At 36.6% G+C, this 22,758-nt stretch overlaps 1 protein-coding gene across 1 annotated transcript; it reads left to right on the top strand.

The window, feature by feature from the left end:
- The first annotated feature begins 1,112 nt into the window (after positions 1 to 1,112).
- LOC117432922 (NACHT, LRR and PYD domains-containing protein 3-like) lies at positions 1,113 to 21,895 on the top strand. Its single transcript, XM_059016133.1, has 9 exons — positions 1,113 to 1,474; positions 6,436 to 6,735; positions 8,532 to 8,567; positions 9,817 to 11,479; positions 13,826 to 14,002; positions 15,098 to 15,271; positions 16,030 to 16,200; positions 18,405 to 18,491; positions 19,768 to 21,895. Exons 2-9 carry the CDS (start codon positions 6,465 to 6,467, stop codon positions 19,853 to 19,855), a joined length of 2,667 nt encoding a protein of 888 aa, XP_058872116.1. The 5' UTR covers positions 1,113 to 1,474; positions 6,436 to 6,464; the 3' UTR covers positions 19,856 to 21,895.
- The last annotated feature ends 863 nt before the right edge of the window (positions 21,896 to 22,758 follow it).

The raw sequence follows: 22,758 nt of genomic DNA, 5'->3' as shown, positions 1-22,758 counted from the left end.
ATGAGGTCTTATCTCAGCATTATGAAAAATGCAACAGTCGTGTCATCAAGCAGTGAGCTGGACCAAACAGTCCTGGATTCCAACAATGAGTTTGTAGTGTGCTTCACATTTACTTCATTAAAGCAAAAAGAAACTTACCTAAAAAATCCCATTTAAATGCATCAAGATTTCAGGTTGTAACATAACAAACTGTGAAAACGTCCAAGGGGGGTAAATACTTACTGTAAGAGGGTTCGAAAGAAATACAGACCAGGCGGGGGTGAAAGGCAAGCAAGCCACCTTACAAGAACATGGCAAGTTTATTTAAACAAAACAAATGGAAGGATCAATGCGCAGCTAAGTTGTAACAAGACTGAACCTGTCTCCCCACAAACTGCGTTCCTCCCCTCATTCACTCTGACGTCACCGGTCAAAGTTCACTTATCATTCTGCACCGCAGATTCCCCACACTCAAGCAAATAACACTAACAATGTAAATTTAGACTAACCACGTAAATTAGTTTCAGTGGCACTTTCTATTCACATCAAATAAACTGTCCACTAACCAAACTAAATAATGAAAAATAAATCTCACATTACTATTGGCAATGTATTTATAAAAAGTTACATTTCTCTATTTCATCTTTTTTTGGCTTAGCAATGTTTTTTGAAAATGTAACTTTTTTCAATTAATTGCGCTACTTATTTAAAAATAAAGACTATTAGATGATGTGTGATAGAACCCACGTTGTTTTATGCAGCAAATGCCAGTCCATTGTTCATTTCTATGTGTTTTACATGCAATATGCATGTATAATTTCAGTGAAAGCTGTCCATACAGTAACAAATGTAGGAATACATTGTACAGTTGCCTTTTGGCCCAGACTACTGAAAAAGTAAATACAATTTTAAGGGTCGTTATGCACAGATATATTGATCCAACATTGTGTCCTCCCCAATTCTTTATCCTTGACGGCACCTCTTATTGCCCTCAACAAAAGGCTTACCACCAGTGGGTTGATATTACAGGAAGCTTCTGCAGTCTGTAAAATATGTTTTTTTTAAAACTGCAGCTTTGATTTCCGTTTCAGAGATTGCATAACCAATGAAGTCACGTGATGGGAGAGACCTTTATACCAAAGTGTATGCAGCATATCAGCTCCTGTATATGATTCCACAAGCTCTTCCTGTTAACACATTATTCCATAACATACAGCAGATTTATTGTTGTGTTCATTTCACGATACATACACTATTTAACAAACCTGACCCATCACAATGATAGCTTGCAAAAGACAAACTAGAAAATCCTTCTGTCTGAAGAGTTCTGTGTAAAGACGAGTTAAAACAGGAAGTTCTGAAGATGTTTCCTGTTTTTGCAGAGATGTAGAGATATTACCCACAGGAAGGCCCTGCTAGGAGCTCCACTGAACGCTTTGTTATTTATATTTTGTGAATATAACTGGACCACTCTTCTGGATTTAGCATTCTCCAGGTAGGAATCAATAGTTTTAAACATATCTTCAAACAGATCTCAATGTCTTTCTATGCTCGTGTTTTTGTGCTAGTACTGTGTCTGTATGCGAATTTCAGAGACTTGCTTACAGTTCAAGACACAACTAGTCACACATATGAGTTATAATCCAGATTCCTTCTATTTTCTGTAAATCATTCCATAGATGAAGGTATTGGCTGGGAGCTCTTTAGATTTTATCATCAGTGTTTACATGGGAAAAGCTGCCAGGCTTAAAGACAGCAGTGGCTGTGTGAGAATGCACACCTTTTATTGTAACTAGACTTTGACTCCCAAAAGTACATTCAGAACTTACAACATACTTAAATGAAGGGTAGCTTTGTAATGTTGTGAATTCACTAGACTAGTAACTTGTGCTGCCTCAATGAAAAATAAATGTCAGACTATGAAACCTGTTACTTGCTGCAGAGTTTGTAAATTCTATATTGCTATAATTGTAAATGACAGCCACCAGTATTAAAAAATGACCTTATTAAAATGTACTAAATAGTTTATTTCTACATTTTCATTTGTGTAGCTTCCTTTTAAGTTGCCATAAAGGTTATATTCATGTCTTGAATATGTATGCATTGAAATGTGAAATTAGCTGCATTTCTGTGAAACCCTGTTTATTTCTGACAACAGAAGTAAATACAGTACTTTTCAATGGGGTTAGTTACTGGAATCATTCAGCTAAATTATACATTTTGTAGAAAACTGGGTTGTTAATAAAGTAATTATTAAATAAGGGCTTCCTAGAGTGAAGCTTGGGTTTCTGTTGTCTTAAATTGATTAATAGGAGTAAAACTCTGCAGAATTTTCTCTGAACAGACGTATACATTATTATGTAAATTCAGAACCCAGACCTAATTATATTTGATTGCTATAGTAAACAGTGACAGCCCGCCCACTGTGTTGATGACTTTGTTACTATTTCAGATCTTTTCACTGTCTTCTGGTGTAAAAATGAACAATTTAAAACAGGGAGGTGCCTGTACATTTATTTTCAGCAGTGTCCTTTGTGGCAATGCGCCCCGCCCCTGTGTGCATTTGTGTGTTGTGTTGTATGTATGCGTGCGTATGTTAAATGTTGGTGTATAGATTGGTACACGGGATATAAACAGGTCTGTGTTTCACGTGTGTTTAAATTGTATATTTGTATTTAGGCACGGGATTGCACATCACGCACGTGCATTTAAAATATAATATGCGAGCACGGGGTTGCACAGAATTAATTCATGTGCTGGGATTCAAGTGAATAATTAATTAGTAATTGAATCCCAGCACAACAGTATATATAGATGCACATTTCCATTCAGTCGGGGTTAGGTGTTCGGGAGTGGAGAACGGGTGTGGAGAAGGAGAGTTAAAAAGCAAAAAGATAGTAAATATAATAGTTGTTTGTACTCACCGTGTTTGTTTGTCTCCGTGCACCGTTTGTTAAGTGTTTAGTCCGTTTTGTCTGTCTTTTTATTTTGGCTACAAGTGTCGTGTCCTGTGTTTTGTGTACCGTTTAAAACCTTTTATTTGTTAATAAACGCTGAGTGCAGCCATTGCACTCAGCTCATCACAACCACTGTCTGTGTTTGAATTCCTGTCTGGTCTGACGCCACCCACTCTGGCCGTCTTTGTGACACCTTTTACAAAGGACCACCGTGTTCAACACAAAACATAAACAAAACAAAAGCCTAACTCCAGCAAGGAACGCTAGCTCAGCTTTGAACAGCTCTAACTACTAATCGGACAATACAAGTATTAAATACCTTTTCCGGGTTTCTTTACATGGGCCTCTCACACAGAGGAAGGCAAACCTTCTTACCTCATTCAGGCCTGTTTAAATACCAACCTGCTTAGTCACAGGCAGGTACATCTCATTAGGCCTGTAAAGACTTCTGGGAAACATAGTCCTGTCTTCCCCATTTAAACTTTGGGACTACATTTTCCCTTTCTCCTCCTCGTACTCTGTCACAGTATATATTAACAGACGGATTACAATCATGATGATGCCCAATACAGCATATCCAGCCGTGAGAAATGGTTTTCCCTTTCTTAATACACAAGTCACATTATGGGCTATTCAGTGGTTAGAAATGCTTGCTGGAAATACACACACAACCATGTTTCTCTTTGACAAAATGTTTTACCATGGCATACGAATATAAGGGATTCCAAACATTGTAAGCAGTGTTATGGCACATTTACAGAGATGTGTGTACTCATCATGAAGAGCATGTATTTATATAAGCATGTGTTTTATAGGCTTGCCAGACCTGGGCATTTATTTAGAAATTGCAGATATTACATTAAATAACAATAAAAGTTTATAAATGCCTGCTGTAAATGCATATAAAACAGAAGAAAATCATAACGCACAATGTAAAGGGCACTATTTTATTAATTGTTACATAAAAAAATAATAATAACTAAATAAAAGGAGCACTCTGACGTTTAGGCCAGCTTTGCCATCACAGAGTACAAGCAACTGAAGAAAAAATACCTTAAATATCAATCAATTACAGAATCACAAAGATATGTGCACTCATCATTAAAGACCTAGCATGTGTTTGGCTTGCCAGCTCTAGACGTTTTAGAAAGCACAGATATTACAATTAAAATACTAATAATGTGTATTGCTGCCTTGTCGATTTAGTGCTATATGTATTTTTGATGCATTATTAAAAATATATGCATGTAGTTCGCTGCCTGTTTCTCAGGACCTGCTGATCGATGGCAGCCGCTGCGCGTTACCACAGGATCTGCTGAATCGCCATGAACCCTTTTTTACAAAGTCAGCAGAAAAGCCACTGGAAAAGATAGCTCTGCACATGCGCACAATGAATGAATGTATGGGGATCAGGATTCGATATTCCTGTAGCCCTGACTACACCACTGAAGGTACTGCGCCTTCACAATTTATTTTTTACTAAATCACCTAAAATGTACACAGGGTCGTTATATCGGGCAAAATACTATACTGGGCAAGAACGAGAGACCACCAAGAGGTAAAACTGTAACAATTTATTTATAATTAAATCCCTTCACCAATCAGTTAATGGTTATAGTCTATGCATCAAATGTACAAAACTTGTAAACAGCAGGCAAGTCTATTCCATAAACAAGAAAGGTAGATGCTAACACAGTACAAAGAAACAGATCAGAAGGAAACTTTTACAGCCATGTTCAGTTAAATAATGGCAAGTTATTCAGAACAGCGACCATTAACAACCAAACAAATGACTCGGCCAACAAACTAGAATTCTTATATAAAGTGCAATTAATCAAATATTCTATTAGCAGCAATGGTGTAATTAAATATAATTCAGGAGGGGGAGTCACAATTAGTGACAATGGTGTAAAAATTAACAGTAGTGACAGTTAAAATAGAGTTTAGTATAAGGAAGTAACAATGACAGCAATGGAATAGTTACATATAGGATATAATACAGAGTCCTACATTAGCTGCAACAAGATAGTTAAATATTAGAGTTTAGCACAAAGGAGTAACAATTAGCAGAAACAAGATAGTTAAATATAGAGTTTAGCACTGATAAGTTCTAATTGGCCACAACGCATGGGGTCAGAATAGTAGTGAAACAATTATTACACTACAAAACCATTACATATTAAATAAATACATATAAATAAACTCTCACTAAACCAGTGTCACACTTCAAATACATGTCAATAATAAAAACGTAAATTCAAACCAAGTACAAATTGTTTCACAAAAAAAAAAAAACACAGCAAAGCAAACTACTCTTCAATAAACTTGTCACCAGTATTATCATTCAGTGACAGTGTGTTTTTCTATTTGAACCTAATACAGTATTATGGTAAGCACCGCGTTACTCAGGTTCATGTAACAAAACAATGTAATCATCATCAATCCCCTTCTAGTAATGTAAACGTGCACGTTTTCTCCGTAAGAACAGGCGCGCAATGATTCGGGAATCCAGACACACACACAACCGACTCGAGACAACAAGTTTATAAGCTCAACTCCACCCACGGTCTCCCAAATAAAGTGCAATTTATTTACAAATGCCCGTAAGTCGTGTTAGATACCACGTTATCTGAAGCTCTTCACATAGCATGTACGGGTTGGTTACAACCCCAGACTGCTTAACAGCGTATACCATGCTTTAAGCTAACTACTCAAAATAGTTCGGGCCGAAACAAAAGCGGAAAACAATTACACTACCTCCATCAACGGGGCATCACAAGCGGACTACCGTAGCCTCGATTATCTATCTGTCTGTCTGCTCTACTCCTCCAGCTCATCTTCTTTATAGGGTTTGTTGGCGCATTTTAATAGAGATGATGAGCGCCCTCTACCTTTATATGTATGTATCTATTGTAGTTCTCTTATATTAATCTCCCATTTCCTTTCTATAAATGTGACTATACCTTTTTCTTTCTCTATTTGTTTATCTCTCCCTTCCATCTTCAAAATATCATTTGCTGTTGTTACGTCAAATTCTATTTCCCTTACTGTTCTGTTTAATATGTTTCTTTCCTGGGTATATGTATTGCATTTCCTAAATATATGCTCCACTGTTTCTTGTCCTCCTCAATTGCCTCATAGTCCATTCCTCCTCCAGCTCTTGTCTCCATTCTCAGGTAATTAGCCCACACACCCTTTTACTCTGCATTCCGCATGTGTATCACAGTGTCTTCTGTAATAGGTGTCTACACTACACCAGCATTTTTTTTAACAGTGATTTATTTGTTTTGAGTCGTCTCAGGTATTTCATTGAAACATCAGATACCTGGTAATAGTGTTTGTAGTGGAATTGGTACTTTTAATTTGTTCTCAGCTAGCTGCATTTAAATTAAGACTTTGCCACATGATGTGCCAGGTAAACAATAACCATACGTTTTCTATGCTAAAATCAGAATCTATTATTGTTGCTTCTTAACTTGGCTATTGTTCTTGCTTCCAGGGGTTTGATGCCTCCAATGGTCTGTGGCAATGGGAGACAAAGGAGAGGTTCTGATCAGTATATTAGACGAGCTGATTGGTGAAGAATTGAAAAGATTTAAATTTTCTCTTGAAAGCATTGAAAAGAAGTATTCATGTCAACACATCCCCAGAGGCAAGTTGGAACATGCACAAGTCACTGATATTGTCAGTCTTCTGATTGACCACTATAGTGACCACACCATAAATGTGGTAAAAGATGCCCTTATTCATATCAAGAAGAGAGATCTCGCTGACCAGCTTCAGGAGAAAGCTGAGACAGGTATGTACAGTATTTAAGGTGGAAACACGCAAAAGGCTACACAGATTGTATCTGTTAATCCAAATGTGCAGAGTTATATAGTTATAGTGTCGTATACTTTATATGGCATTGATTTATATATACACATTCAACTCTCATTAATATGAATTTCTCGGGACCAGCAAAAAAAAAAAAAGTTTGTATTGAAATTACAGTAACGCTGAAATTAAATTTAAATGACAGTACAATTTATATAAAAGTACTTTTGTAAGTGAATACGGTTGTTAGTGATTTTTTTAAAAGGTTTGCTGTGTACCCACACTCTCTCCTGCAAGCTGGTTTTCTGTTCCCAGAATACATCATGGCAAACCTTATTGATTTATCTTAACCCATTAATGCCTAGCATCCCATATATGGGACGGGGTGAAAATGTGCATCTCCTTGGGTGTGTGTTCACTGAAATGAAATAATGAAACCTGTAAAATATTCCCCTCTTATAGCTCTATTAGTCCTGCTTTTATTATTTGGCTGCCAGGTTTTTTCTTCCCTCGGCACCAAATGCAATCTTTCAAATTGAGCAAAAAACACAAAGAAGCGATAGCTTAGAGATATTGATGCAAACCTATTTAGCCATTATCTTTCATTCTTATTTTTTTCATGAATTTATGTTGGTTATGGTGTGCCGTAGCTGTACATAATCATTTTATATATTTTTTTTGCATATTATCTAAACTGAACATTGTTTTTTTAGTGTCCCATATACTGGAACGCCAGGCACAGATGCATACAAGTTTTTTTCTGTGGTAATATAACAGAGTGAAGATGTATGTAATATGTTGCAGTCTCACAGTTGATGAAACGTGATAGATTCGAAGAGATCCTCAGATATTTGCACCTTGCTGATAACAGCAGACTACCTGTTGAAGACAAGCTTGGCAAGATAAGGCCATTCTATGAAATGATGAATGAGAGATTCCTCAAGGCCTTCCAGATTGAACAAAATCTGTGTATAGATGAAGCCATGATTCCCTATTATGGGAAGCACTCAGCTAAACTGTTCATGAAGAGCAAACCAATCAAGTTTGGTTATAAGCTGTGGTGTCTGAATACTCACCAATTCTACCAATCCTGTGATAGTAACACGATGGAATGATAACAGCGTGGTCACGATGGCATCTAATTGTCAGCCAGTAATGCCTATTGGAAAGGCAAAGCGCTACTCTCGGGCTGAGAAGGTGATTGAAGTTGATGAGCCACAGGTAATTCGATACTACAACAAGTACATGGGTGGAGTTGATAGAATGGACCAAAACATTAGCTACTATAGAATTTCCATCCGCTCAAAGAAGTGGTGGGTGCCCTTCTTTATGTTCATGCCTGATGTTGCCATTCAGAATGCATTTCTGAAGCCCATCTATTATTCTCCATATACGTGCAAATATGTGTTAATTGTATTGCTTAATTATTAATTGTTTTGGCAGTTGGTGATTATAGCTGCCTATACCTGTTTCTGTGGGGAATATAAACCCCACAGCTAATTCAATCAGGGCTGCTGAATTGCAGGAAGCAGTATACCCTGCTACCAAGCAGTCAAAAGAAAGGTACTGTGTGTACTATTGTGTATTTGTATATTGTGTGTTTTGCACTGGTAAACTGAATAAAAGTGCGCGTAAATGCGCTTATCCACCTATTTGTGTTGGGTCAACGTTTTTAAAGGGCAAACGAACCTGTGCGAACCTGGAGTGGTCAACACCACAGAGAATGTGAAGTTATAATTCTTCATTCTGAATCAGATTTTTTTGTGTGTTATCTTTTAGTACTGGAAGAGCTCCACCCAAAGAACAGAACAACAGGTAAGTATTCTACCATGTTATTGTTACGTTACATATATTTAAAACCACTGTATTTTTGTAAAATCATTAGGCTTGCATTCATATAAGTGGAATGGATGTATTTTGATAAATATAATGAAAAGTTTACACTTTGATGCTAACAATAAATTTATATAGAAGACTATCAATTACACTAGAAAGAAACTGCTACAAAATAAACTCCCCTAAATCAGTAAAAATGTCAAAAACTTGTATTATAACATCCTAGAAATCCATTACTTCCCCATATTAAGTGTACTTGGTGGTATCCAGAATACAGTATTTGAAAAAGTATTGAAAAACCTTGTGCATGTAAAGTGTTTGAATGCTGTTCCGACTAATACAACGATACCCTATTCATACTGTGAAAACAAAATGTAACAACAATTCAAAACATAATTAACATTATAACAGTGCAAGTGGACTTTGTAGTGATTACAAACGAGCACAGAAGTGCGGTTTCCCTTGTTTGTTTGTGATTAGTGGTTGCTATAGTAACATGTTTCACAAGGCCCAGATAAAGCAGTGCCAAAGTCAAGAGAAAGATATTGAAATGTTTTTCACAGCAACTTGCAGATTAAAAGCCTGGAGGTAAATAGTGATAGTATTAGTGTTCCAGTTAGAGTTGCAGTTTGTCATGCTGACAGTCAGCAAACTGTATCGGGTTTAAAAATGTTTCACATTGAAACCATAGAGAGGTATCCACCACATATCTTCAGCTGGTTATACTGCCTTCATGTTCTTAATGTAGAACATTAGAAAATTGAGCAGGTATGCCTTTAAATTAGACAGTCCTTTATATTGTAAATTCTTATAGCAAATGGTAGTTTTCACAGGCTTTTCTCATGGTAATTGAAATGGATCTCCTCCTAGTGGCTGATGAGTTAATAATTCAGACATCAGGACAAGACTCATACTTATCTCCACTATAGAGCTGGCTCTTCAGTTGAATGATCAGACATTCTTCCTCAATCTGTGTCCAGCCCTTGCATTTCCATTCAATTCAATGAGCTGAGATTCCAATTAATTGCATTAAACATTACATTTACCACGGTTTGCCATATTAAACAAACATGCCTTATCATTACCTCTCTGGTAAAAATGGGATACTTCATGTTAGATGCAGGTATATTTTGGGGTGGGGATACCCATCAGTGAGTGCTATTGATGTTGTTGTTTTTTTTTTTTGTAACAATATGGAATATTTAGTAACACTTTTGCAATTTTGCAGTTTGTCAAGAAAGTTACAAAAAAGAAGTCAAGAAAAAATATGGAAAAACAAAAGACTACAATTCCTTGCCCGGGGAATGGGTGGATTTCGATAAGAGATTCACAAAGCTGCTCATTCTCAAAAGACATCCCAATTTACAGGAAAGAGAATACGAGCTGCAATCAATGGGGCATCTGAAGTTAAGAGAGACATATAAAAACGATGAAGACATATGCCTTCAGGTAGAAGATGTATTTGCTTCAGATGAAAACGGAGAAATACCATCAACTATTGCACTCCAAGGACCTGCAGGAATTGGAAAAACATTCACAGTTAACAAAATTATGTTTGACTGGGCATCAAACAACATCTTCCAGGGCAAGTTTGATTATGTTTTTCATTTTAACTTTAGAGAGCTCAATACAATCAGTTATAAAGTTAGCTTGATCGAATTGATCTCCGACCGCCACAGCAATTTAAATCTTGATGAGATACTAGCTCGCCCAGAAAAAATCCTTTTCTTGATGGATGGTTTTGATGAGTGGAAGTTTCCTTTAGATCAAGATGACTCTGGCCTGGGTAAAGGTGAATGTTCAAAGCAGCCAGTTGCAATCACAGTAAGCCGGCTACTTAAAAGGAAAATTTTCTCAGAATCGACCCTGTTAATCACAACAAGGCCAGCATCTTTAGGAACCCTTGAAGAAAGTGTGACGCTGCAACGCTGTGCAGAAATACTGGGGTTTTCAGCAGATGAAATACAGGAATATGTGTTTAATTATTTTCCAGACAAGGAGCAAGCTGCACAAGCCCTGAACTACATCAAAGAAAATGAGTCTGTGTTGACCCTGTGTTTTGTTCCAGTTGTCTGTTGGATTGTTTGTGAAGTAATAAAAGACAGCATTGAACGTGGAGAAGAAATTACAAGGAACTTGAAAACAATAACCCAGGTGTTTGTTCAATTTGTAAGAATCCTACTAAAATACCATGGCAACAAATGTCCGTCAGATACCATTCACAAGCTTGGCTCGCTGGCTTTGGCAGGAGTCAGGAAACATCAATTTTTATTTCAGGAAGAAGAACTGGAAAAGCTTTTTTCCAATCATATTCAAGATGCCTCTGCATTTCTCGATAAAATACTATTTAAGCAGAACCTCAGCTGTAGGTCTGCTTACCATTTTCTGCATTTGAGTATCCAAGAGCTATTGGCTGCCATGTTTTGTGTTTCAGGCATGTCTGATGAAGAAAGGAATAACTTGCTCTGTGAGGCACTGGATAATAGTTGTTTTTTTAATGTAGTTTGTTTCATGTTCGGACTTGCAAATAAGAACACACAGGCCTTGATTCCAGACAGTATAGTACTACCTATTTCTGTATTAAGAACACAGTTGGAAAATTGGATGAACAAAGCCATGACATCATCGTCTTATGATTCCTATGTTCTTGAATTGCTGCATTGCTTGTTTGAGATTCAGGATGAGGAGTTTGTTAGGAAGGTAATGGAATACCAGTACACAGATCATTTGGCACTCATTGCAGGCTATTTAAATAAACATGACTGCACTGTAATAAAATATTGCATCGAGCAATGTGGCGAAGTGAGAAGTCTTGATCTTCTGTTGTGCATCTTGGGGGAAGAGGAAGTCAAAGTCCTTGTGGAGGTTCTTCAGAAATGCAGATGTTTTTCGTAAGTGTTTTTAAAGGTTGTATTTTTTCAGTTGCATTTAAGAAAATAACTGCACATACACACATTAAAACATCAATAAACACATTTACACAAACGTTCTTGAAAATGCATTGAAGTTCACAGACAGATTTTAATATTTTAAGATTCTGAGCACTGGCACAGGCAGCAGACATCCTGGGCTTACCAATCATACACATTGGCTACATTTACCACGACTGTTGACACACAGAACAAGAACGTTCTTTTTCTAGAATTATGATTTATTTGTCTTGTCATTGTACTATACTTTTCTAGGTTTTGGAAATGTGAGTGAAACTGTGGACGGGGTAGGCCAATTCAGTATGATTAACATTGTGTCCTGGGTCAAAATGCATCAAATTCAAGAAACAGAAATACACTTCCTTATCTCCTGTAATCCCTTTGCAAGTTAATCTGTATATACTGTAGATTTTTATACATATAAAATATAAATGATCAATCAATAAACCCTTAGCTTACGGTCCTTAAGATCATAACATTGAATGAAAAACACTTTCATATAAATACTTATCTTATAATAATTAAAATTTATATCCTTTCTTTAAAAATTAATTGATTCAAAGTTAAGAATTGTACATCTTTTACCAGACACATGTTTATGAAGTTCATGTAACACTGTAGTGATGGTCGCAATGCTGAGTAACCAACAAATAAATAAAAACGATGCACATATCGAGGGCTCAGAACCAGAGGGGCATAAGTGACATTTTTGTCAAAATGGCATATTATATATCAAATGAAAGCTCTTGGTGGGCTCTGTCTAGTGCCAAAAGGACCTAACTGAAATCTCAAACTGCAGTGAATAAAGTAAGAAAGTAATACAGACACAACTGCAAAATCTAGTTTAACTTAGTGCCAGGAGGGTGTAAGTAGCACACTTACGACCTCCTGGCACTGTGTTGCATTGTGGGATGGCCATGTGACAACAGATAGGTCAAAATGGATGAAAAAAGCAGTAAAATAAAGCTTTTGTGTAAAACAATGTCTAACTTCTGTGGATATTTGACTCAGTTAAATTAAGGATTTAAGCAATTAATTCACTACAGAATAATAACCAGACCATGTAAACTGTAAAAAAACAACAACTTGTGAACATTTCTATTTTAAATTGAAGAAAAACAAGTCTGGGATAGAACTTGTGAAGAAAACCACACTTTTATCTATAATGGGTATTAATTTCAATGTGTTATTGTGGCATATCTAACTTTTAAGCAAACATTCTGGTGCTATTCTTACTTTGTAAAGTTTAAAATTGAAAAATGTTTTAAACCCTTTAATTTTGTTCAGGGTAATGTACTGATAAATAGCAATTGAACACAAACAATCAATCTTATTTTTCTCCTGTAAAATTATGAAAATGTCACTCACTCCCCTCTGGTTCTGAGCCCTCGAAATTAACTTACGAGGTTAAAAATAAATACACTTCAGTTGAATTAGTAGTAGCGGTAGCATGGTGGCACAACTTTAGCACAACACATTACATAATCTATTTTGAATTGTGAAGGAATCATAATACAAACTGTTAACAAATGATTACATTTAACCATACTTGAAGATATAAAGAAAACAAAGATGACCAGTAGAACGCTCCAGTTACATCTACCCAGATGGCCACGACTTGGTAGTAAATATTGGAACGTTTCTGTAATATTTTAAAATCTTTACATTGTAAACACCATTTTTAAAGTGTACATACGGACCTTTTTATTTGATTGTGTTACATGTTACCATGTGTTGCTACAACTGTTTACATAAGGTGTGTACCCGCATGGACCTCTCAGAACTACATTTCCCATCATCCTCCTGCTCACATATGTAACTGAGATGGATTTACCAGTGAGCAAGAGGATGGTGGGAAATGTAGTTTTGAGAGGTCCATGCAGGTACATGTGAAGCTATCTTGAAGCAGGGAATGCAATTTAAAAGTTTAAAAAAGTGGTCAAAATGTAAAAAAATAAAAAATAAATAAATAAATAAATACATACATCTTACGCAAACAGTTTTAGCAACACATGGGAACATGTAACACAATAAAATAAAAAGGCCCTTATGTACCCTTTAAAGCAATGTGTGTTTAATTGTTGGTATGTTCTTATGATGTGTGATATTCAAAATATTAGCATCTGCCCTCCTTAATTACCATACAATGACACCCACTGGCACAACACTTAGCAGTTTGTTGTAAACCCGTCTCAAAATGAAAAAGGAGTCAAAGATTTTTCAGGAATAACAGCTTTACAGTCATAGTGTGCTGCCTCTATTTTCATTGTAAATATAGCCGTTGTTAACCACAGTCATTCTCTACAGCATGGAAGCCAGTAACCTCACCAATACCACAGTACAGAACTTCTGTCAGATGCTCTCTAAACACCCCGACAAGAATTGCTTGTATCTGGATATAGCCCTGAAAAAAAACCAACTGAACTTGTTCTGTCAGACATACTGGCATCGTGATCTTATAGCTGATGTCAATGTCACTGAGAGGTAAGAATGTTCATGTAAAGTTGTGTGTAAAATATCCCTATTGTTTTTAAGAAGGTTATATTAAAAGTAATCTGGATACATTGCAAGCCCAGTGCATGAACGATCGACTTACAGGAGTCCAAAACATATTTATGTCATTCTAAATAGCAGGGCAGCAGTGTGGAGTAGTGGTTAGGGCTCAGGACTCTTAACTGGAGGGTTGTTGGTTCAATCCCAGGTGTGGGACACTGCTACTGTACCCTTGAGCAAGGTACTTTACCTAGATTGCTCCAGTGAAAACCCAACTGTATAAATGGGTAATTGTATGTAAAAATAATGTGATATCTTGTAACAATTGTAAGTCGCCCTGGATAAGGGTGTCGGCTAATAAATAAATAATAATAATGGGACTTTGAGTATGACTAACTATTGGACTACCTAATCAACCTGCTTACATGCAGTAGAATGTGTCTTAGTTTGTTTACACATAAAAAGAATGTGCTTACACATGCACAGATCAAAGATGTGCACTGCAGTGAGCCCCAGCCTGAGTGTAAAAGTCGTTGTTTTATTAAAACACAGTTTATGTATGTATATTAAACAGGGTTTTATGTAGATTTAGTCATTGTATTGGGTTTTTTTTTAACAGTGATGAAAGGTGTAGAAATTGTAACATATTACCGTCCCAAGTTATATTGTAGAATCAGCTTGAAGAAGGCAGTCTTGCGCAGTTCATTTAAATAAATACAAAATGACACAAGTTTAATAATGATTTCCAGCGGTGGTTTGGGGTAAAGAGAGTCATGAAACATTAATTTGAATGTTATTAAAGTCCCTTACTATACATTTTGGCGGCTGTATCAGACTTCAAACACAGTAACAATGTATCTGTTTATCCAACATGGTTAGATCACAAACAGATGTATGGGGAGATTGTGGGATTATGCATATTAATGGTGTGAACTGGCATTGACAGCACAGCTCATTGGAGAGGTAACCCTTCCTACAGAAAGGGTCGTAGTTCTGTTGGGCCAGTAATCCAGACAGTATTTCAATAAACCATGGGCACTGAACAGAATGATTTTATAAACTTGGGCAACTGTCTTTTTCTTTTAGCTTTTCAATCAACGGCGATCTCCCCGAAGATTTCGTTTTGAACATCTGCGCTTTGATTATTCCAAAGTATAACTTTGAAAAAATATCACTCCAGAACTCTCAACTTAGCAACAATTTCCTAAAAGGACTGTGTGGAGTTTTGGAAACATCAACCATTGATCTCCAGTCTCTTGAGTAAATTGATTTTACTTAATGTTTTTGAATATATATATATATATATATATATATATATATATATATATATATATATATATATATATATATATATATATATATGCAATATGTGTCATGAATTTACAAACAAATTCGTATTAAAGATCATTTAAATAATAACACTATATAGTGATAGTCAATATGCAGGGTGTCCTACAGGTCAGGTATCACAGGCTATTTCCTGTTAAATCCGGTGGATACACAGCAATCTGAATTCTATTATTATTATTATTATTATTATTATTATTATTATTATTATTATTATTATTATTAGTTTATTTAGCAGGTACCTTTATCCAAGGCAATATCATGCCTTTCATACCAGATTTATGGGACCCACTGTATGTCTGTCATGATGATAATTCATTTTAGGTTTTAGACAGTGGCACAGCTAAGCATAATTTTATATTACTGGAAGCATCCCAGTATTTATGCCTAAGAAATCAGACCATTTCTATGACAAATGGCGTGTTAAGAAATGTGTTAATTGTGTTATAAATGACAAATCAATAGACATCAATAGTGAAGCATTTGGAATGCTTTAGGGATAACAATTGGAATAAAAAGCAGTGGGTCTGTGTTCATACGTCCAGTCAGAAGAACAGCTTCTTATATAGCCGGATTGTCCACTTCACACAGCCGGATATATTTGCATGTTTTGATTTTTAAGTAATATCAAAGGAAATGTTTGAACCAAGCGATTCTCTCCAACTTCCTAGGTTGAATGACTCACACCTCACAGACAGCTGTGTTGACTCCCTCTCCTCTGGCCTTGATGTGTTCAGCAGCTCATTGGTGCGTCTGGACCTGAGCAATAACTTTTTCACAGACAGCTCTGTTGCCAGCTTCATCCAGATCATGCTAAAGTATACCAGCCTGGAGATTTTCAAGTGAGTATTTGTATCACTGTTTATCACTAAGAGCTCTGCTGGTAAAACAACGTATTCCAGTTACATACACACTATAAAATGCCGGTGATATCCCTTCTGAAAGTTCAGCACGGTAATGTTGCAGTTTTCCTATGAATAGCGAATAACAGAGACAGAAGACTCACACTTTTATTAAACTAAAACAAAACTAAAGATTGAAACAAACAAATCAAAAATATAAACCACACCCAAGCCGAGCTATCACAGTGCAGATACAGGGATCAAAACCTGCTGCTCCCAGTCCTTTCTCTAAACTAACCAGCCCTCCAACCCGGTCTGGCTCCTCTTTTTTACAGGTGGCATCCCCAAACTGGCAATCAATTAACCGAGTTAGGACTGGCCACATTCCACACTTATCCTATTAGGGAGGGGATTCTAGCCTCAGCCCTGCCATATTTAATCCAAACTTTAAATACACAATTAAAAAGAAACAAAAATACAAAAGCCTATTATTTACATGTGCAGGGCTTCAGCCCTACCATACCATATTTCTGCATTCCTGTGGCAATGCGCCCCGCCCCTGTGTGCATTTGTGTGTTATATGTTGTATGTTGCGTGCGTGTGTTAATGTTGGTGTATAGATTGGTACACGGGATATAAACGGGTCTGTGTTTCACGTGTGATTTAAAAAGGTAGATTTGTATTTAGGCACGAGGAGGGCACAAATCACTTCACGTGCTGGTTAAATGTAATATGCGAGCACGGGGTTGCACAGAATTAATTCACGTGCTGGGATTCAAGTGAATAATTAATTAGTAATTGAATCCCAGCACAATAGTATATATAGACGCACATTTCTTGCAGTCGGGGTTGGGTGTTCGAGAGTGGAGAACGGGAGAGAGAAAGGAGTTAAAATAAGTGATAATAATAATTATAAGTGTTTGTACTCACCGTGTTTGTTTGTCTCTCCGTGCACCGTTTGTTAAGTGTTTAGTACGTTTTGTTTGTCTATTTATTTTGGCGCAAGTGCCGTGTCCAGTGTTTTTGTCTGTTCAAACCTTTTATTTTCTGTTCTGTTATTAAATGCTGAGCGAAAGCATTCACTCAGCTTCACCAAACCCCAAATCTCTGTCTGTTTATTTCCTGCATCTGGTCTGACGCCACCCACTCCGGCCGTCTTCGTGACAATTCCTCATAGTTTCTTATGGGTTTCCATGTTTTTCAATATGTTTTACCATAGCTCTCTGGGCTTTACAATCCTTTCCTATGTTTTATTACAGTTTTCTGTGTTTTTATTATGGAACACTTTTAATTATACACTGTTTCCATCCATTGGTTATCTTATTAAAGCAGAACATGTTTGTAGTTACCCTGTGCTCCTGTATAAATAGTATTTACCATGAAGTTGTCACGTGAATACCAGCAGAAACGAAGGTCACCACATCAAAACGGTTAAATTCATTCATCCATTACAAACATTGAAACATTCAAATACACACCAGTGCTTCTTTCTCTTATTGTTGAACTTCAGCTTATTCTGAGTACTTTGTATAATGGTAGGTAGGAAAATGAAAATCTGCAGTTGATTGTATAAAATTAAAGTCTGTGTAAAAAACAACTTGGTGTACTTGATCAGCATGCAGTAATCATTCATTGATTTCCTATTGTTTTCTGTGTATGATATTTAAGACATGCTTCCTTCCTATAGAACATGCTAAGTTCAGAATTTGCTTCAGCACTTGTAGACAATATTTATTTAAATTCAAAGCAGATACCAAAATACAGTTTCGCAGCAGAAGCACATTTTAAGTTATAGGGGGAGGTAATATCAAGTCACCCCATTCACAGATATTTACCAGCAATGGTAGTTTGTTGAAATAATGTTATAACATCTGAACTTTATGCATTTTAGAGCTGTCCTATTTAGTTCAATTTATGGTTTGTATATATTTTAATACAAAGAATTGTGTATTGATATTGTTTTTTTAGAGATACTACAGAAGGGTACTCTACCCAATAAGTTAATTGATGTCCCAGTAGTATTTAATATTTAAGGCCCTTTTTGATGGTATATAATTACACTTATGATGGTCCAGTGGTCTAAAACATGTTTGTGTGTAATCTACTCCACTTCTGCCTTTTATAAAATAAAACTAGATATAATGCAATACAGGGTATTGGATATGACCACTTGCTGGAATAAACTATGTGTATTTCTCTCTCAGGCTTGAAGGGAATCAGTTCAGTTTAGAAGGGAAGAGAAACCTGGATGTGAAGGAGGAGATGCAGAGGTGTGGCTGTCGTCTGTCTGTGTGGGTATCAGTATAGAAGAAGGTTAATAACATATTAACCAATATTGTTCAAGCCATGCACTGTACAACATAGTCCCCAATACTGTACCAGCCTTGCACTGTACAGCATACTCCCCCAATACTGTGTGAGCCTTGCACTGTACAGCATACTCCCCAATACTGTACCAGCCTTGCACTGTACAGCATACTCCCCAATACTGTGTGAGCCTTGTACTGTACAGCATACTCCCCAATACTGTGTGAGCCTTGCACTGTACAGCATACTCCCCAATACTGTGTGAGCCTTCCACTGTACAGCATACTCCCCAATACTGTGAGAGCCTTCCACTGTACAACATACTCCCCAATACTGTGTGAGCCTTGCACTGTACAGCATACTCCCCAATACTGTGCAAGTCTTGCTTCCAAGTCTTTACGAATGCTCCCCTTCATATTATATTGCATGTTCTCTTTGTGCAGGCTGTGTTTTAATACCTGTTTACCAGCATGGCATTGCACCTAATTCAATAAGGTTTCACTCTCCTATAATAACTTTAATATATCACTTTATGGCTGGTTAAGTGTACGAAGGAATAAACCAAGCAGATAAACACCTGAGACCTTGTCAAGCACTCTTTGTAATAGACAGAAATATGTTTTTCCAGCCCTAAAGTTATAGCAAGTATGCAGCAGTTTAAAAAGATAATTTTGTGGACACAGAATGTGATTTCTGTTGTTCAAAAAGAAAGAAAGAAAACGTAATAATTTAAACTGTTTTTGGGGGGTGGAGAAGAAGAGAGATTTGTAAGTAAAATGGAAGCAAGTAAAACTGAAATCTAGAAATTCTGTAATATTAACAGAGAGGAATGTGGATCTTTGATATACTGTGAGCACTAGAGCAGCTACAGGTATGCCCAATGGTTTTACTGTGGTTAATTATTATGTGGTAAAGATGTGTGCACTGGGCAGGGTGACATTTCTTTTCAAATCCATCTACGATCAGTAGATTCACCACGGCTTTTCAAAAACATATATTATTTCTGTTATGATGAGGTTAAAACCTTTAGAACTATGAATATAGACAAGCCCATCTCTTTTGCATAGCAGTTAAGGCACTCTCTTGAGCTGTGTGGGGTTGCCAGGTCTTGCCAAGTCTCCACCAGGTTACATTTGGCAAGTAAGAATTTTCAGTATTGAAGGAACTGAGATCACAGTCGAATGCAACTCTTTCTCACCTCTGACTTTCTCAACACCTTGTGTTTGTAACACATTCTCTCTCTCTCTCTCTCTCTTGCAGAGTCGATGATGGTCCTGTTGTTTCAGTTAGGAGCAGTAATGAGGAAGAGCATCAGGAATGCAAGCGTTACTTGTCTCTGTATATATGAAGACGAGAATGCATCTGTGGCAAAGTGGTGATTGATTATAAGTGCGTGCAGTGCAGAGTGGATACAAAACAAACAGAAAATGGCTTTCAGGTGCAAGGGTTTATTGATTTATTTAACAAGGTCCAGAGCCTTATGGCGAACGCCTGTAAATAATAATGATGGAGTGATACAGCGGCGTGTATCACTCGGTAATTGTAATCCCCGGGTTTGACCCGTAACCAAAAAGTCCAGTTCTGCAAGACAATTCTCCTTGAACAAAGGGAAAGTGTTGGTGTCCAGGTTTGATGCTGGCTGAATAGCGACAGCTCTGGATCTTTAGTAGCAGTCTAAAATAACAAACAGTTTTTACTTAGACAAACTAAAACACAACACTCCCGTTTTGGCAACACAGGATTCTCCTTCTAGGTTTGATCTAACCATTTACAAAGGAACAGATCACTTACACTATGTCCTCTATTTATACCCTCGCTCATGACCCCTAGGTTAACGAGCGCATCCGCTCCTCCAATCCTCAGATGCCACGCCGTTTACCGCCTGGGTCATTGAGTTTGGGTACTGTAGCTTCGCCCCTTTACTAAATGAACGACTTCCACCTACCCAAAGGAATAAATTGTCATGCCATTTAGTTAAGGGTACTCTGTTCCTTTTACACAGTGCCTTCACAGGTCGAGAGGGAGCTCTAACACCAAGAATCATTCGATCTCTGTCACAGCATCTTATAACCCCCCCAGACTCTACAGCTATGATCAAACGTTTTGCATTACCCCATATAACTAATTTTACTTCACAAAGTTGAATGAAACCTGCTGAATAATGTTATGTTAATATATTGAATTGCACACGCTTTGTAGTTTTCCATATACTTAACGAAAAAATGCCAACAATTGAAAATGTGACATTTCAAAATCTAACACATGAAATAAACTGTTGTATTACTATTATGGCTTCCGGTAGACTTTTGCAAATTAATTGTGTAGTTTGTTTGATTATATGATGTTAATAAAATATCTTAATTATGTTCATATATATATAATTTATTTATTTTTTTTAATTATGTCTCAATCCTAAAATTCTAGGTGATGCAAAACTTGGTCAAAGCTGTACATATAATACCCAGCTCAGGGCTTATGACTTTACAAGTAGTATTGATGAATAAGCTTCAGTTGAAGATGTGTCCTTGTGTTGCTTCATAGACAGATGTCAGATGTTCCACTAGCCTTCATCAGAACACATGACCTGCAATGCTTGCCTGCTTGGCTCAAAGACAGCATTTGAAGAAAGTGTCAATTTCCATTAAGAGAAGTGTGAACTCTGCCATTGGTGTGCTGGAATTGTTATAAAGAAATCTTTCCGATGATTGTTTAAATAATTTATTGCAAGAATACCATTTCGTTTTTTTTTTACATTTCTCTTAATATATGATGTTTGCAGTCATTCCAATTGTTCTGGGTTCTGTTGCTGCAATGTTGGGTTATTAACTGCATTGAATATGTGTTCTTATTCCATTCCAGTCACAATGGGACCCTTCTGTGCTGCTCACTATATATATATATATATATATATATATATATATATATATATATATATATATATATATATATATATATGGTCACTTCCTATGTGATTGGTCACATGACAAGCAAGAGCACTGGGGTGATACTGGTGTTGTACTCGGAAGAAGCAGTAGCTTGTAGGTTTATAGTGCGGTCTGTGATATATCTGCATATATTAAGTTGAAGTCTAAAGAAAGAGTTAATGAAAAGTACAAAACTATGATTGAGATGCAGCTGTGTTGCTGTTTGCTGTTATGTGGACAGTCTGTGCTTCTATCAGGGAGAGAATGTCTTATGCTGTTGACACACAGAGATAAGCCAGCATCTAAAGTGTGCATGCAAATGGGTTTAGAGGGTTAGGTAATTGATCATTGCTTGATTTCTGTTTATGAACAGGTGCTACATTGTTGTGTCTAATGATAATGTTTAAGCAGTATGCGTGTAACTTTTGATTATTGGAATCAGTAAAATAAAACATTTTCTTAAATCCTTATGCGTGCTCCTTATTACAGAGAAAGAAACACAAATATTAATAAATCATGTACTGCCCTTACAGAAGAATAAAAACAAACCAGAACAGATCTTCAACAGAAAGTGAAATAGTGATCGTTTTGAGAGAGCTCTCCCCTCATTTCCACACAATAATGACGGACTGAGTCCATCAAGAAAAACTACCCCAGATTCTTTATACACATTTACTGTCCTGCAAGAAAAATGGGGCTGTTTACACTCTAGACAGCTATTGAAGCTGGTTCCATGTTGTAGAGATAAGCAATGATGCAGTGTGCTTGTTGTTCATTTGCATGTAGAACATTATCATTTATGTAGTGTTAGTCGATGAAAATAAATCATTCCCAGTCAATCTACTGGTCTTACTGGTTGTTGCTGCCAGACTGTCAGGTTCAGAACTTCTGTCTCCTGCTGCTCTTAGCTTGGTGTCTTAACATTGAACATTGTGATCACTCTTTTAAAATCACTCTAATATGTGTTTGATTTGCCCACTAACCTCTAATGCATTGTACAGCTATGGCCAAAAGTTTTGCATCCCCCTATAGAATTAACCAATTTTGCTTCATAAGATCGAACAAAACCTGCTGAATAATGTTACGTTAACACACCGCTTTGTAGTTTTCTAACATGAAATACTCCACTACTATTAGGCTTCCGGTAGACACTTGTGATATCAGGTTGTACTTTCTTTGATTGCATGCTGTTAAATAAAATATTAAAATGATGTTCATTAGTTTTTTTTTTTTAATTATGTCTCAATCCGAAAGTTCTATGTGATGCAAATAATTTGCCAGTTTATCCTGCACACTTGTATATGAGGGGGATTGATAGTCTCCAGTC

The sequence above is a fragment of the Acipenser ruthenus genome, chromosome 52 (genome assembly GCF_902713425.1).
Source record: "Acipenser ruthenus chromosome 52, fAciRut3.2 maternal haplotype, whole genome shotgun sequence".
In the NCBI taxonomy this organism is placed as follows: Eukaryota; Metazoa; Chordata; class Actinopteri; order Acipenseriformes; family Acipenseridae; genus Acipenser; species Acipenser ruthenus.
This window is presented reverse-complemented; position numbering and strand designations above follow the sequence as displayed.

Excerpts from the sequence above, each read along its gene's own strand:
- LOC117432922 (XM_059016133.1), top strand. The coding sequence starts at position 6,465 with ATGGGAGACAAAGGAGAGGTTCTGATCAGTATATTAGACGAGCTGATT. Across the intron at positions 14,003-15,097 it reads GATGTCAATGTCACTGAGAG|CTTTTCAATCAACGGCGATC; the intron begins GTAAGAATGTTC and ends TTTTTCTTTTAG. Across the intron at positions 16,201-18,404 it reads ACCAGCCTGGAGATTTTCAA|GCTTGAAGGGAATCAGTTCA; the intron begins GTGAGTATTTGT and ends TTTCTCTCTCAG.